Source organism: Euwallacea similis, chromosome 3 (genome assembly GCF_039881205.1).
Source record: "Euwallacea similis isolate ESF13 chromosome 3, ESF131.1, whole genome shotgun sequence".
In the NCBI taxonomy this organism is placed as follows: domain Eukaryota; kingdom Metazoa; phylum Arthropoda; class Insecta; order Coleoptera; family Curculionidae; genus Euwallacea; species Euwallacea similis.
The window spans coordinates 1,169,475-1,185,451 of NC_089611.1; the positions used below are offsets into that span (position 1 = coordinate 1,169,475).

Genomic DNA, 15,977 nt, shown 5'->3' on the forward strand with positions numbered 1-15,977 from the left:
GTATCCTCTCAAAAGGAAGTGCAAAAAAAAATTATATAAATGTGGGTCGAAAATTCTATAAAGTTATAGAGTTTTAAAAATTTAGATTTGTTTGTTTCTCTATAGATCATATATTCCTACGGTGTCTTGAAAGAGAAAGAAAGAGAAAGAGAGAGATTCGTCTCAAGCTAATTCCAACGAGTTCAAAGTCTCGCATATAAATAATCGAGTTTAGCCCGCAATACGACGCCGAATCCAATTTCACGAATAGAAATTGGACTTCTAAGCTGTGTTCCAAATACAGCTCGATGTTCGGTGCTGGCACCGAAACCTAATCCAATGTAGATATTAGAAATCCGGTTTTAAGCCTTAAGCACGCAGTTTTGAAGGATCTATGACCTGAGGATGAATGATTGAATTATGATGTTTCTCCGTGTATACTATCTGAATAATGCCTTGACACTAAGAATGTGCCTTTTCTTTCAGTGTACCGGACAACGTATATAGGAAATACTTATTTCTTGGGAATATGTGTCATACGTCAGTGCGAACCAAAAGTGAGGTTATGGTTCGTTGACACTTCCCAGTTCATTTCCTCATTTTCTCGAAGGCGTTGGTTGTTTTGTGATTCTTGGTTCAATTTTCCAAGCTCGAGTTTTATTTTTTTGTATATAACTTTTTAAGGTAAGTTCTTTTAGTCGATTCTACGTTTTATAATAATTTAAAACATCATTATTTTATTTCCAGATCATGGGTGTACAGGTGCAAACTCTTTCTCCTGGAGACGGTGAGTTTGGTTCTTTGGCACGCGGCACATCAACATGCTTTAAAATCAAATACAGAAGTTAATCCTTATTTCTATCAATTTTACCCAAAAATCCTCTACTCTGACCTTGAATTCAACTATTGAAAATCTTTTTCCACAACATTGAATGTCCGCAGTAAAATTTCCTAAAGGCAGTTTAAAAATCAATAAACATTCAGCTTTAGCGCTGCCGGACCTCGACCTTGAAATAATCGCTAGGGAAAAACTTATTTTTCAAAGTATTAATTGCTAAACAAATATTGCCCTAAGGTTAATGTTTCGTTGTAAATTGAAATTCCTTAGATAGATTAATTCAAATTATATCAGGTTCCACCTTTCCCAAAAATGGGCAGACTGTAGTGGTCCATTACACTGGTACCTTGGAAAATGGAACCAAGTTCGATTCGTCTCGTGATCGAGGAGTGCCTTTCAAGTTTCATATTGGCAAAGGAGAGGTCATCAAAGGATGGGATGAGGGAGTTGCTCAGGTCAGTATATTATGAAATATCCCTTTTTTTTAAATACAGGGTGATCCTTTATCTCTATTATACAGATAATAGAGATAAATAACAGCATTTTTTAAACACATGATAAAAATTTGATATTTATAATAAATTAATAAAATAAAAATGAATAAATTGAATACCTGAAATTCTTCATATATTATTAAATGTGAAAAATTATATTTTTTAGCATAATTCAATTTTTTTTTTGTGTCGGAAATTAAGTGAATCTGGTCTTATGTTCATATAAACTTCTTTGTTTATTTTGATCTAAAGAATAACCCCTTAAATTTATGTCATGTATTTTGAGAAACACCTTCTATGCCTATGTTATTTATGACATTCATTTTCATGATGATAACCTATCCTTGCGCTCTTATTATGGCCCTTTACATACCTACATTTTGGGCTGTAACAAGCTGACAAGCGGCTCTTTCTGATAAAATGTTCAATAAATGTTCAATACATTTATAAGTAAAGCTTTGGACTTAAAAATGATTAAAATTTCAGTTAAGTGTGGGGCAGCGAGCAAAGCTCATTTGTTCCCCAGACTATGCTTATGGTTCAAGAGGTCATCCCGGCATCATCCCACCAAATGCCACCTTGATTTTTGATGTGGAACTACTTGAAATCCAGTAAATGACATTTAAATTAATTTTTGTATTTAAGTTTGAAGATGTTCAACACTAAAACAATTAAATAGGTTTGTGGATTGATTTTTTCTATTTGTCATGTTACAAGGTTTAGAGCAATGTAACTATTATAACTTATTAAATTAATTTGACAATATGCAGTGTTAGGCTTTATTTTTGTGAAGAAGTAGATTTGGTCTGAAATAAAGTTGAGTGAATAGATTGTGGTTTGTTTGTGTTCACAAAAATAATTATAGTCATTAATGTTAAACAAATGGGTCATATTATTGATGTTTATAGAAACTAACTTCAAATTAACAACCCATTAACGATGTTGTAAGTAAGGTAAAAACGCGTCAAGGAACGTGAAAAACTGGTTATTGATTTTTAATAAACGGATTTCTATACACTAGTAGATGATTTAGCTTTGATGAGGCATAGGCTTAATGAAGTCAAAATTATTCAAGACTACAATCGTATTTTAAGATGCACAAGGGCTAATACGACACATATTTGGACCGGTACTTTTCATTGTACCAACCCAAATTTGCGAAATATGGAGCAAACCGAGAACGGATATGTATGATGTGAGTACTGGTGTAGTCGTAATAAAAAGTGGCAAAGAATTGTGTATAAAATTTCTGCCCACTTTACTTTTTCATTTAGCAGACCTAAGTCTTTTTTTCATTAAATTTTTTTGGATCCAAAACATTTATATTTGTTGCACTCTTATTTGTACAGTATGACTCGTTATATTGCATATCTAAGGGCAACTGAATTTTCAAACTTGAAGGTAATAAAAAATAGAACGACCAACGCTAATATATCTATATATATTGAATTAACTATTTTTGTCAAAATTCAATTTCCAAGATAAACTTTGAAAAATCCTCCAACCACTTTACACAAAATAAGACTTACATAACTATGAACCATTTAACAATAAAAATAAATATTTAGTACATCTACCTAAGAACGAGTTAAAAAAAAACACCAAACCTAGGTGTTAGAATATCACAAGGAATTGCTTTGAAACTATTGGTAAATGCGTTAATGAGGAGTCGCAACTATTCACAAAATAGTTTAAGAGTGAATTTAAATTAGTGTTATAACATCTCATAGAAGTATTGTTATATCTATAAACTTATTTAATATTATTGTTTTCTATGAATTTATATCACCTAATAATAAAAGAGTTCTGGAAAGTTTTGTTCGTAAGTCGGCAGTTTCTTGGACTCCTCCGAGGGAGTGCTTCTTTCGCTCTCGCTCAATGATTTGAAAATTTCATTTAGCTTATTTTGCAGTATGTCATGCTAAAACACTTTAAACTACACACAAATCAGATTTGTCTGTTGATATTTACCTTAGGCTGCGTTCGTCTAACTAATTCCGAAAACGTTGCAGTTCTAAAAGTATGACTTATCTGCTTCCTCCTCTCCGCCTCCGCTTCCTTTCGAATTTCCGGGGGTTCCGTCAGGACTTTCTTCATACTTTCAAAGGTCAAATCTTCTTCTGGCAATTTCTGCCCAAGGAAAATCGAAAACTGTAAACAAAACATGACTCAATGAGGAATAATACCTACCCTACTAACTCCTGGGGAACTAGCAGCACTGTCCACCTCGTGCACTGAAGGAATTTCCATAATACTGCCCCGTGCCCCAGTTTCCATCCAGCTGTGTCGTTGACTTCCCGCTAACACACCTTATAAAATTGATATGATCCAAATGCACTGATAAATAATGAGAATTTAGGGTTAAATACCTGGCCCTCCTGCACCATAAGGCGAAGTCTGAGTTAAACGTGATGCGTCTATTCCGGAGCTTTTTAGGTAATCGCAGACTGCCATCTAAAATAATAATAATCATATGAGCAAAATATGGTCCAATTTTGTTTTCTGTGATGTTATTTTAGACAGAATTGGTATGTTTTATCATTTTTTTCATGATAAAATTTGCACACGCGAAAAGTCTTATTATTTTCGTTGGAGTGGGAAGATGAAATATCACATTCATTTACCTGATCCACCAATAAATGCGGCATCTTATTTATTGACTCGCAATTGGCCGGATAATGTGACAACATTTCTGGCAAACAATGAGGAGCCTCTTCTCTCCTTGCTTCAATTATTCGATTACCGTAATCAAACAATTGCTGGATATTGACAACGTCGGCTATCAGCACCAGCAAACTCACTACTAGCGTGTGCAAGTTGAATTTTTGAGCATTGGTGAGCGATGTTGATGTTAGAGCTAAATTTTGGATACTAAAAAAAAACAAAAATATATAATGAAAAAATACTTAACAATAGCTCTTATAAAAAGTCTGGTGGTCGCTTATAATCAAATAATTTGAATAGGTGTTTGAGAAAAGAATCTATTTTTACAAAATAAGTCAGAATTCTTACCCAAGTAACAATTGCAATAAATCAATTGCAGTCTCAGTACTAGCCAATTCCACACAAAGTAGAGCTAAAGTGATGTAAACAGCTTCAATATTGTCAGAGGTATTTGAATCCATTTGAAGGCTTGTGTACAACGCGTCATAAATTATCGGTCCATGTTTGTTGATGAAGATCAAGTCCGGCCGGGAAGACTTTTCGATATTCAGGTCCAAATCAATTACATTTAGGCTGGAAATACTTTCAATGTTTCAAAGAACTTCTTGGAAAATTCTTTTAGCACTTACGTGGGTTTGTTCAGTTTGTCTAAGTTGCAGTGCCTATCCATGAGGGTGTGGAATATTTTCTGAACCAAAAGCCTCATTTCTGGATCAGGGGCCAGAGACATTCGCAGCAGTGGTTCCAAAAAGGAGACAGGGAAGGTTGTGTTCAAGTGAATTGTCTGGTATTTTGTACCAACCTAATAAAAGGAATAAATTCAGTAAACATTTTTTAACCTTAAATTTGATAAATTAAAGAGCTTAAAACTTGAATGTTTAATCAACTCAAAAAACAACAAAAACTTTGGAATAATTTGAAATAACCACACAGAATACCAATTTTCACAGCATATACATTTACCTTCAGTAAACTCTTAAGCAAAATGCTTTGCAACATGTTATCTGCAGGCGTCTGGGCATCTACCAAGGGGAATGGAATCTTGCTCATAATAAACATCATGATTTCAATCTTCTGATAATCAGGCAAGTGATTAGCAAATTCTCCTAAAGCATTGATCAAAGCCTCTTGGTACTGTTTCTCTTCCATTTGGCTAGTCTCATTCTTTACAGAGTCTCTCAAATGATTTAATAAAGAATTAATTATTTCCAAGACTGAAGGACCTGAAAGAAATATTATGAATTAGATTTTTAAATATACTAAAATTAGTTTATTTACCGACACTCTCTCCTGCAGCAATGGCAATTATTTTAGATAAAACTTCAGCTATACTAGTCCTAATGGTAGGACTAGACTTTGCATTATCATCTAAATGTGCCATAAGAGTTTCCACAACAGTGTATGAATATTGAGCCTAAAATATATCACTAAAACTTTAAAAAATTTTACAATATGTTGTTTTATACCTGAATGGAAAACATAATTATTCTAAAAGTGTGTATGGCAAATTCATTAGGAACCCACAATTTGTGATTGTCAAAATGCCTGAAATTGACCACTTTAATGTAAAAAAAGAGCTGCACAGTTGTGATTTATTATTACTTTAATACAGGCTTTAAAACTGCTTTGATATGCCCAAATGAAGCCCTGCCTACAAGCTCCCTTAAACAAGTTTCAGCTAACATTGGGGGGTTCATACTTTCCTCAGGATTTGAGTCTCCATTTGGGGTTTCCTTATGAAAACTTGACTCCTATTAAAAAAAATTATAAACCTTTTTCAAGACATTAAAGCTGAAATAATTCTCACTTGCATATTGAACAACAAACTGGGAACAATTTTGTCCATGTGGACAGGTTCCCATATGTTCTCCACTAAATCATCTGAGACAGTCTTTCGAACAACTGCCTGCAGTCCTTTAATACCAGCAGTTCTGATTTTGTCCCTCACTTCTTTGCTATCACCACTGTGACACATTACTGAAAATTTACTTACAAAGAAATCATATCTCCTGTGATAGGATGGAGTATCTTCTTCAATGTTTGCAAATTTAACAAACTAAAAATATGGAAACATGCTAAATTGTTTTTGGTTGGATTATATACTACTTAGTGCTTACAGACTGTGTGGCTAAAATCTGTAAATCAGGTTCTGTGGATTCAAGCAGTTTTTGCACCATTTTGAGGAAGCTCTCAACAAATAGGTTCAAGGTGGGTGCATGGCAAGCCAGCAAGAGTTGATCCATGGCTTCCATTGCAATAATAACAAACCCATACTTCCTCCTATAAATATCTCTAGCAGCTCTTTGATACAAGTACTCTCCGATTCTATCCAGTTTTTCTGGAGAGCTGAGTGAGTAGAAAGTGAGTTTTTCCATATTACTCTTAACCAACCCATCTTGAGGATAAACTGGGAAGATACTGTCAACTAAACGTTTGTACCGGGGTCTAAATGCACTGCAACAGCCACAGCAACCTAAAAGACAGTTCATGAATCGATTTAGACACATAGTAATCAGGGATAATGTTTAATTGGTACTAGGAGTATTGTAAAATTGATAGTGGTTCTAAATGTTGGAAGTAAACTGCTATTTAACATTATTAGAGATAAAGAAGGTTATCAGTAAGTGGTGCTACATTACCGGTACACATGCTGAATTAATATGCGTAATCCGTTAATCGTAAAAATTGTTAATTAAAATTTAGTTTTAATTATTTTATTTAAAATGCTTAAAAATGAAGAATAAAAGTTTCTAATTGACGTTCATAACGTCAGATCACAGCTGATTTTGCCATTTGACAGAAAATAATTAGGTGCTTTTCTTCAACAGATTACTGCTCGGATATTAGTACCAGAAGTCTATAGAACTGTTAGAGTACACTCTATTAATTTTCACATTTTTAAATTTCAGAGTTAATATTACCTCAAATTAACATTCCAACAATTATATATCTGTTGGGAAAGGTTAAGTGTAAAAGACTAGAATAGCATAATAATTCTTTTGCATGCATCCTATTTAAATTAAACTGGCAAGAAATGATTATATTTGAGTTTTAAGTTTATTAAAACAAAAAATAGAAGAATTCACATTCAAAACAAAAAAAAACGCTTTGCTCTAGGAGACAAACAAGATCATTCCTCTTTCGTTTTCGACCACGTGTTTGGAATATTTCCAAATGTAAACAGAGTGAAAATGATTTAAATTTGCATAGACTTAAGTATCTTTTATCCAAAGACTAAATTTTTCAATCATTTTCTTGAAAATGGTGAACGACAAATTACTACAATCACATTCAATACATGCACTTTTGTAAGTGGTGCCACCCATCGATTGGAAAGTGAAGCATTCAATAATAGAACCGGGCACACGCACCCCAATCCCATCTATCGGAATGCGCTTCTAATTAATTCCCTTGTAAGTTTTCCCAGTATTTTACGTGTGTTCTCGGGATTAATTTAATGGAAATTTTATAATTAAATGAGGGGAGGACAATAAGTTCCATTAGTGAGTTTCTCTTCCAGGTGAATATCTTTTAAGGGCACTAAAACTTCTTGAAATTTCAGTAAGTAGAAGGACTTACTAACTTGTTTCGTGGGTGACTGATGAAACCAAGGAGAAAATAAGTAGGACCACGAGTTTATGAGTAACATTTTAAAAAATGTCACTCACTCACGCTTTCCCTGCAATTAGTATAATATTAAAGTCTAAATGTATCGTTTGGTGTTCGTAAAAAGAGTTATCAGATGAAGATAGAGATATAGGCTGGTCACAGTATGAACGTACAAGGCGCCTCAAAAAAGTGCATTAGAATTAAACTTTTATATTTTAAATGGAATCCCCTGTATATTTTGACATTTTTTAATGCCTTATCATGAATTTCAAAACTATTTCGATCGGAAGCAAAAACTGCCATATAAAGAGCACCATATTCCAAATTCTCAATATTTCGCAAAATAGATCGAATTCAGAACAGGATCTTATATGAAATAATATTAGAGTTTGATGAAAAATCGAAAAATGTGAAAATATACAGAGGGTTCCATTGAAAATGAAAAATGTGAATCTTAGATCACTTATTTGAGCCACTGTGTACTGTATGTGTAATAAAATTATTTGCAGCCCGCTCCTCTGCCTCCATCATGTAACTTATGTATTTAATCCGTTCTTCTATCTCTACGATGTTTTGAGGTAATCGTTACCCCATATTATAAGATGTCGGATACCGACTGCTAAAAAAGATGCTGGCACGCTTTAGAAGTTTGCTTGTGATCAGTCGTATTTTATTGAATGATAGAAAGATACTTACATCCAGGATCTGTGAAGTTCTGATAAAAAGTATCAAACATTTCGGCCACTTCACTGGGATCAAAACAACACTTCATAAACGACATGGTCTTTACCGTTTCCTCGCAGCAGTATCTTCGCCGTTGAAGAATCAAGCTTGGTACAGTTGACACCGCAACACACTTCTTAAATCACTTTTAGATTATTTCAGAATACGTAGGTACCAATGTAGTCACAACTAACTTGCTGCAGCAAAAAACTAGGTATCTTTACACTGAATAAAATACTACCTACTTATGTACTATCTTGGTACATTTATTGTAGCAAAAACAATTAATTATACTGTATTAGCCTTAATGATGTCGGTTTAATGATGGGTCATCAGACACGTTATTACTTCATACAAAGTACATAGAAAATTTATAACACGGCTCTGTTGCCGCTTAAGTGGGATACCTAATTAGTTATCCACTAATAGTGATTCCTTCTATACGACTCCAAAAAAGCACAATTCCTTTATCAAAACACATTAAATTATTATTGTCAAATTTTCCTGTAAGGTGCATGCACCGCGAGGTGCATCTCTCAAGGGCAACCCGTACACTACTAACCAGTATTAAAGGGCGTCGAATGGCTTATTCAGGCACGTGGTGAGAGGGTTTTCTCCTTTTTTCAGAAACTCGGCGCATCCTGCCTTTTGTTCCATTTTCCGAATGGGGGACAAGGATGTAGACGGTTTTAGCACTTTCCTAAATGTGGGGTAGTGTGCTTGTGGGGCTTCAGCGAAGGCTTGCGCAATAAAGGCGGCCTTAGTAAGGGGTTGAGGGTTGTGTGATGTAAGGCTATCGATAAATTTTTAAGCATTTTTTACAGTGCTTGCGCCCATTGGATAGTATTAGTGTAAGCCTAATACTAATAAATTTATTTCCACTTATGAACGAAAATGCTGCTTTAGGCAGTAGTTATCTATGTAGGTGTTTGGATTGCTAGTTCGGACTGCTGCGGGTTCTTATCGACCTCTTCCAGTCATTGAAAACTAATGGCCATGATATGCAAGCATGCATTTTATGTAACGACTAATACAAATGTTGCAGGGCAAGTGAACGTGCTCATTTTGTGAAAAACGTTAATTTAATCATTTATTTTAAAAAAATATTTAAAGCGAAAATCGCGATAATTCTAGATCTCCAGACGCCTTTTACGAGAAGCGCATTCCATTTCCATGGAAACGCCCCTCTAAACAGAAACCAAGACGATACTTCAAATTGTTAGGACTTGCGACGTATTGTTATATCATGGATTATAGTTATGTTATTTATTAGTTTAAATATTCAAAGTGAGTTTAAGAAACTGATGTTACGTCCATGGACAACCTCAGCCATTGGGTAATACCGTTGGAATTCCCAGTGCTTAACACCCATCTTCGGCTGAGGGAAGTTATTTTATGATTGGGATTTCCAGCACTATTCTTTGTCGGACTAAAATTGCGAATCTAAATTAAAGGTACCGCCAAACGAATATAATGGCTGGGCTCCAATAAAAGCCCAGCGACCATGCCTCTAAGTGCTACGCTTTAACGCGACAAGGTAGCTTAGAAGCCGCTAATGGGGCTTTATCGGGAGTACGTCTATGGGTGTTATACCTCCGTATCAGTACTTAAGGAGGGTGCGAAACTGAAGAGGCTCTCTTTTCTCGCTACTTCATCACGGACTCGTGCGCGCTAGATTTTTCGCGTCAACATTCTTTAAATAACGTATCTCTCGATATTGTATAGTTGTTAATGTTACCAATAAACCTTTGTTAAGTTAAGAAAGTTTAGTTTCTCTTATACGCGAAAACAGTGTCTCTGAGACTGTGAACTCAGGGTGGTCCTTCATAATCGATCAATCCAGTCCACGATCTACGTAGTTCACGGTTATCGTATCGAAAGGGGTAAATCGACCCAACCACGTACACGCGCCTAATTTGGACCAAACACAAATATAATTTACTTCTTCAATGACCTTTTTACCTTAGGATAACATCCGACAGATGTCGCTCTTCGTGTGGCACTATTTATTTTTAATGTTGTATTGGCCACCCTATATATTTGTTTATTGTGTTATTATGTATGTGGGATTTATCTTTTATTCGGTTGTCTAGGGTTTATGTATAATTGGGATAGGGTACAATACGAAGCTTAAATGGTAACTTAATTAGTAAAAACTCGCGTCACTTAGTTCGTCGTTCACTCCGGATATCAAAGAGAGCGATTCTCCTTGTCACAAATCTTAAATATTAAACCTGGGGGTAATAAACCAGTGTCGTACCTCGAGTAGAGGCCAGCGACCGTTACAACATCTGGCTGCTGCGAGCCAGCACCACGAACCATCCTTTGTTTGAGCCCTTAGCAACCATCCTCCGGCCCTTCTTCCTTGGTTCAAACAAAGAGATGTTCGCTTTTTGGGTTTTTTCCGTGACACAGATTCTAGGAGGTTACTGGGAGAACCCAGCAACAGCCGAGAATCACTCGAACTCAGGTACGATACGCATGGGCGTAACATCGAGGTACCTCACTTTTTAATCCCCCTCGGTTCCTCAACCCTAATTTAACTAATACTATCTAACAAATATTCGGACTTTCCCGTTGGTGTCTCGATTTGGTCAGACAGTAATAATTACATTTAGAAGAGTTAGAGCGATCTGACGAGCGGATCCTACATGTATAACTACTCAGCTATTACACTGCAAGATAATTTTCGTTCATAACATGTCTGAAGAGTCATGTCAATAGGCTGATGATGAAATTAATTTTCCATTTTCCATATGGACCATATACATAGATTATGAATTCTAGCTCCAAGAAGGACTCATCGTTATAACATGCCATTACACTAACGTCGACTTGACGACGTCTTTAAGACGTGAACATACAGACGTCAGTTTGATATGAGATTTCGTCATAGTCATCAGGATATGTCAACATTATAGCGAATAACAAAATTTATATTAGTTGTTAAGGGATTAATTATAATAATATTCGATTCCTGATTTACGTAAAACCCTAATTTTTTCAGAGATTTAGTTTTTTAATGTAATTAGAACGGTTCATAAAGAGTAAAAACAATGAGATCCGCCAGTAGCGGCTTGGTCCGATTGTACCGTATGGAGCTTTCCCTGTAGAGGCGCAGGGAGGATCTTCAGTGACACCTTTTCTTCATAATCTAATTTTCTTGTTCTATTTTTTCTAATGTTGAATTATTGTATTGGATGGAGTTCAGAAATTTCATTTCCGATGTGTGTGTCAGTGCCGTCAGTGCATCAAACTAAATGCGGTGTGCCTTTAAAAATGGTTGTTTTTGTATAGGCGATGTAACACACTCAAAGACACTCATGCGAGGTCTATAATTCCTGAACTATATGAAAAAAATAAAAAATTTAGTGTTCCATATTCCAGTCTGACTAATCTCTCTCAAAACTTCCTGCTTCTTAGCAGCTCAATGTGCGCTATACTTCGAGTAAGGAAATAGAACAAAAATTGGGAAAATCTATATTTTGATATTTCCGACAGTGGAGAGTGCAGTTCAGGAATTATATCCCCGGTGTAGGTGCGCTCTCTGTGCGTCGCACTAAGTGATGGGGTAATTCGGAATGTTGCTGCGATTTTTATGAAATAAGAAATTTGCGAGAATGTGGTGCAACTGTTCAACTCCCTGGATGTCTCTATGACCTCTCTAGAGTTAATCACACACACCTGCATCGTACTTAAATATCTTCACTCGTGCAAGCACGAAGCAGATACGTTTTTGCGATATTAAGAAAGAAAGTGTTCCTTCACGCAACGGGATTTATAGGGAACCACCATGGAGGGGTCCCCATTGTATAAAAGCCGCAAACCGGTGCCAATTATTCGCCCAAGGGCCCGGCCTGCAGCGGCATCGTCGCGCGTCTTTCCGGGCGCCGTTTGGCATGCTGTCAGATGCGCGCGCGCCAACCTCTGCACTGGCGCAGCCTGCGCTCCTCCATCGACCGTCGTCCAGTCCGCGCCCGGCATCGCTGCGGCCATGACGAAGCAGCTGTTCGCGCCATGACCCCCCGCGTGTCGGTGCTCCTGCTGTGCTGCGTGCCGCCACTGCTGCTGCTCGCAGCCGCTCAAGACGAACCCCCCGATGACGACGACCAAATTGGCTCTTTCACCAAAAATGTCACTATCAACAAGACGATCGCCCAATACGTCACGTCGCCCCTGCCCCCGTTCAACGAATCGCACAAGAAAGGGGACCCCCTGTTTCCCGAGGACATCTTCACCGAAGATCAGCTCAAGTCAGGGGCGATCTTCTTGCATATCATAGGGGTCATTTACATGTTCGTGGCACTGGCCTTAGTTTGCGACGAGTTCTTCGTGCCCGCTCTGGATGTAATCATCGAGAAGCTGGAGATTCAGGACGACGTGGCCGGTGCCACCTTCATGGCAGCTGGGGGCTCAGCTCCGGAACTGTTCACCAGTGTGATCGGGGTCTTCGTGTCGTTCGACGACGTCGGTATTGGCACCATCGTCGGATCCGCCGTTTTCAACATCCTCTTCGTAATCGGGATGTGCGCAATCTTCTCCAGAACTGTGCTTACCCTCACCTGGTGGCCCCTTTTCAGAGACTGCTTCTTCTACTCGATCAGCCTGATTGCACTCATCGTGTTCTTCAGGGATAACCTGATCCAGTGGTACGAGGCCCTGGTGCTCTTTAGCTTGTATGTCGCGTACGTTAGTTTCATGAAGTGGAACCAGCCCATGGAGCGGTTCGTCAAAAAGCTGGTCTACAAAAACAAAGTCACACGGGTGAGGTCGACTGATCAACTTATGCCTACTGTAAGTTCCTCTCTATCTCTCCCCTATATCTGTTAGTTCTCTATCACCCCCTATACGAGCTTTCGAAATGTGCTTTTGATACATACACATTATTATACAATCCCGTTTTAGCTTCCCCATTTTAATAACTAATTCCTCTTTACTGTCTCTTCGTAACGGCTTTTCTGCCCTTTTCCGTCACAATCAACGTAACAATGGGATTAAAAATATTATTAAAAGGGACGTCACAATAGGGAAAAATGAGTTCGCGAAAGCTTTAGGAATTTCTTATTCTCATGAATATGAAAAATTCCGAGCCGAAGCACGAATAAACGGGACGTTTACAGGATAATATGAAAATCCTCTGCATTTTTTTTAATGCAATATGGAGCGATTCTTGCCCGGGTAACTTTCATTTACGTTCTGAATTGTTTAATATTTTGGTAAAGTGCGATAATGCAAATGGGGACTTTAATGCAATATTCGTTACTGTGAGTAGACGCCGAAGTCTTATCAAGGGCATACACTTGACCTGTTGGATCTCCGTACCTGCATGAAAGTCTGTCCCCCTTGAACTTTCAAGAAATTTCATTCATGTCATCATTTTAGAAGGCCAAGATTTCCACCCCCTTCCAAATTCAACTTTCTAATTGATCGGTACCACGATGACTTCTAAAAACCGTCTTGCTGAGGAAATCTCCTTCAACACTCCGAATTCTTGTATTTAATTTGGACAGTTAATTACAGATCTTGAGTGTGGTTGACTGGGCCATTAAAAGGCTTTCTAAGTGTCTTCCTCATAGTTCAGAACTGTTCTCGCTTCCTAATTTATTCCAAAGAACGTTCCCGAAGGGTTCCGAAAGTACTGAAGTTTCTGAAGAGCTGTAAAAGAATTATTTAACCGATTAAACACACTTTCTGAAAAATATTGCCTCAAATATCGGAGAAGAAAGTCGGAAAAAGGGAGGTTCCTGTACACGACGTGTAAGTCAACAGCTGATCATTCCTGGAATCTTAGACATTTTCCCAAGAGAAGAGTCAGTTTTATTAAAGCACTCGTTGATCTCATGGATCATTTGCAAGCAGAATCTTTAATAAGCTGAAAATAGATCTTCAGAAATTCAGTTCTCTTGGATGTTCCTAAAAATGTTCAATTAAGTTTCTGAACATTTTTTCTACATTAACTGTTGAATTTTTCACGTTTAAAGACGAATCCCGTAGTGATTTATATCCTCCAGCTCTGGTCAATTCAAGTGAGGTTCAATTTTCGTAAAATTGAAAAATCTACAAATAGAAATTTCCGTCACTTTTTAAATGGGGGGAATCGCTCTTAAAGACATATTGAATCATTTGAATCTCGGCATTTCCTGAGTTTACCTAGCGGTATAGATACCTCAGGTTTTCCTAATGTGTACAGAAGTCAAAAGGGGAAACTGAACTTCTGTTTTGGATCAAATTCATAAGATTTTAGAAATTATTCTCAGAGAGAAGAAGAGAAATCAGTTTTTCGAAGGTAACTCGTCTACCTAAAATTTCTTAGAAAAAGTTATATTAGACTAGGGAACTCATGGAACTTTCCATGATTACATGCATATGATCGGAGCTTCAGGAGGCACATTTTGACCCCCCCCCACAGCCTTGAAATTTCTAGCTGGCACTGGAAATCGTGTATTAAACTGAATAGGGGCCACCTCAAATTTGAAGCGAATGCCTGAATATCTCTCGGAGCTACAGAGAAAATACTGAGAGCCCTTTGCAACACTTTTGACCTCTTCCTGGTTTTGAATATAGAGCCTGCTTCTCTGGAGAACTTTTGGCAACGTCTTGTATATTTCGCATCTCGGAATTATTTTAAACAAATCTTCCCGAGTACTGTTGATCTAAAATTGATTTCTGAACTAAAGGGTGAAAATTTTCTGACTTGAATTTTTTTGATCCTCTGCTTTGTGAGCGTCGAGCTTGTTTATTCGATAGGAGATTAATGTTCCAGATTGTTCTCGTAAATTTAAACCTGTCGGTCTTAACGTCTCTATATCATTCGCATGCCATCCTTGTTTTGACTGATAGCTTTAACAACCTGCCCTCCTTGTTAACCATGGCTGGAATTTTCCCCGTAAGGCCAAAATTCAAATATCCAGAAACTTTGCGTCACTCAAGTAATTTTTAAATCGTGTTATAACCTGCTGTTCCACATTTTTTTCCTCTCCAGAAAAAAACACATAAGGCCGCGTAGGGACAAGAAACTTTAATTAATCCCTTTAATGACGAACAGTGGGCCAACAACACGCAGGCCAAAAAAATCCGTCCATTATCGTGACTTTTCAGATTTCCTCTCGAGTTCCATGTTTTTGCGGTCCTCGGAAACGTCTATTGGTGTTTGAAAGATGATTTTGGCCACATTGATTTTGCGTTATCAGAGAATTCGAAGAGAATGGAGTGCCGATCTCGACAGAAAATGGATTACCCCGGGTGCATAAGATAAGATTGAGGGAAATTCCTTAAGGAAAGTATAGAGGTCTAGATTTTCGTGGATATATTTCGTACAAATTGGATTTGTCCGATGCGAGATTTCTCGAGGATTGTTGCTTGATTAATGGCGAGAGACGTGTTGGTAAATTTTCAAATTTGTCCCCTATTTGTTACAGAAATCCTGGCATTCACTCATCTAATAGTTCTTCTGTTTGTTATCGAACTCTTATCCTTCGTCTGCCGACAAATGCTCCCACTCTGGAAATAGTGCCCATCTGGCCCTTTCCCTATCCCAGCAAATTAGCATTAAGGGATTTACACAGTGGATGCCGTAATCCCTTAGGGCTTAGTAAATAATGTTCCACACATTTGATGCGGACTGTACGCACGCAAGGATGGCGAGTTTCTGAGTGAAAAATTTCTTCATC

The 15,977-nt window shown here is 37.3% G+C and overlaps 3 protein-coding genes across 5 annotated transcripts in view; 2 read left to right on the forward strand and 1 right to left on the reverse strand.

The window, feature by feature from the left end:
- The first annotated feature begins 505 nt into the window (after positions 1-505).
- On the forward strand, positions 506-2,142 carry Fkbp12 (peptidyl-prolyl cis-trans isomerase Fkbp12). Its single transcript, XM_066406207.1, has 4 exons — positions 506-663; positions 727-766; positions 1,112-1,272; positions 1,798-2,142. The coding sequence occupies exons 2-4, from the start codon at positions 730-732 to the stop codon at positions 1,924-1,926; spliced, it is 327 nt and encodes a 108-aa protein (XP_066262304.1). The 5' UTR covers positions 506-663; positions 727-729; the 3' UTR covers positions 1,927-2,142.
- A 946-nt stretch (positions 2,143-3,088) lies between these two features.
- Positions 3,089-8,391, reverse strand: stmA (Protein EFR3 homolog stmA). 2 transcript variants are annotated; one of them, XM_066406453.1, is made up of 14 exons: positions 8,281-8,391; positions 6,093-6,448; positions 5,783-6,031; positions 5,578-5,726; positions 5,442-5,520; positions 5,254-5,389; positions 4,939-5,198; positions 4,605-4,777; positions 4,324-4,548; positions 3,936-4,182; positions 3,681-3,765; positions 3,502-3,620; positions 3,283-3,441; positions 3,089-3,232 (listed from the first exon to the last, which is right to left on the reverse strand). In XM_066406453.1, the coding sequence occupies exons 1-14, from the start codon at positions 8,363-8,365 to the stop codon at positions 3,101-3,103; spliced, it is 2,454 nt and encodes an 817-aa protein (XP_066262550.1). In that variant the 5' UTR covers positions 8,366-8,391; the 3' UTR covers positions 3,089-3,100. The 2 variants fall into 2 exon arrangements, with proteins under 2 accessions (XP_066262550.1, XP_066262551.1); XM_066406454.1 differs by lacking the exon at positions 8,281-8,391 and adding an exon at positions 6,615-6,714.
- A 3,760-nt stretch (positions 8,392-12,151) lies between these two features.
- The window catches only part of LOC136419657 (sodium/potassium/calcium exchanger Nckx30C-like), a 47,455-nt gene continuing 43,629 nt past the window's right edge, over positions 12,152-15,977 (forward strand). For both annotated transcript variants that reach the window (XM_066406166.1, XM_066406167.1), the window contains exon 1: positions 12,152-13,101. In XM_066406166.1, coding sequence (XP_066262263.1) covers positions 12,217-13,101 — 885 coding nt within the window. In that variant the 5' untranslated portion in view covers positions 12,152-12,216. The remainder of the gene's footprint in view (positions 13,102-15,977) is intronic.

What these genes read in the sequence shown, in the direction of transcription:
- Fkbp12 (XM_066406207.1), top strand. Translation starts at nt 730, where the DNA reads ATGGGTGTACAGGTGCAAACTCTTTCTCCTGGAGACG. An exon ending in AACTCTTTCTCCTGGAGACG is followed by an intron (nt 767 to 1,111) that starts GTGAGTTTGGTT and finishes AAATTATATCAG; the next exon opens with GTTCCACCTTTCCCAAAAAT. An exon ending in GGGATGAGGGAGTTGCTCAG is followed by an intron (nt 1,273 to 1,797) that starts GTCAGTATATTA and finishes TTAAAATTTCAG; the next exon opens with TTAAGTGTGGGGCAGCGAGC.
- stmA (XM_066406453.1), bottom strand. Translation starts at nt 8,365, where the DNA reads ATGTCGTTTATGAAGTGTTGTTTTGATCCCAGTGAAGTGGCCGAAATG. An exon ending in GTTTGTTGTTCAATATGCAA is followed by an intron (nt 5,727 to 5,782) that starts GTGAGAATTATT and finishes TTTTTTTAATAG; the next exon opens with GAGTCAAGTTTTCATAAGGA. An exon ending in TTATTGCAATTGTTACTTGG is followed by an intron (nt 4,183 to 4,323) that starts GTAAGAATTCTG and finishes GTTTTTTTTTAG; the next exon opens with TATCCAAAATTTAGCTCTAA.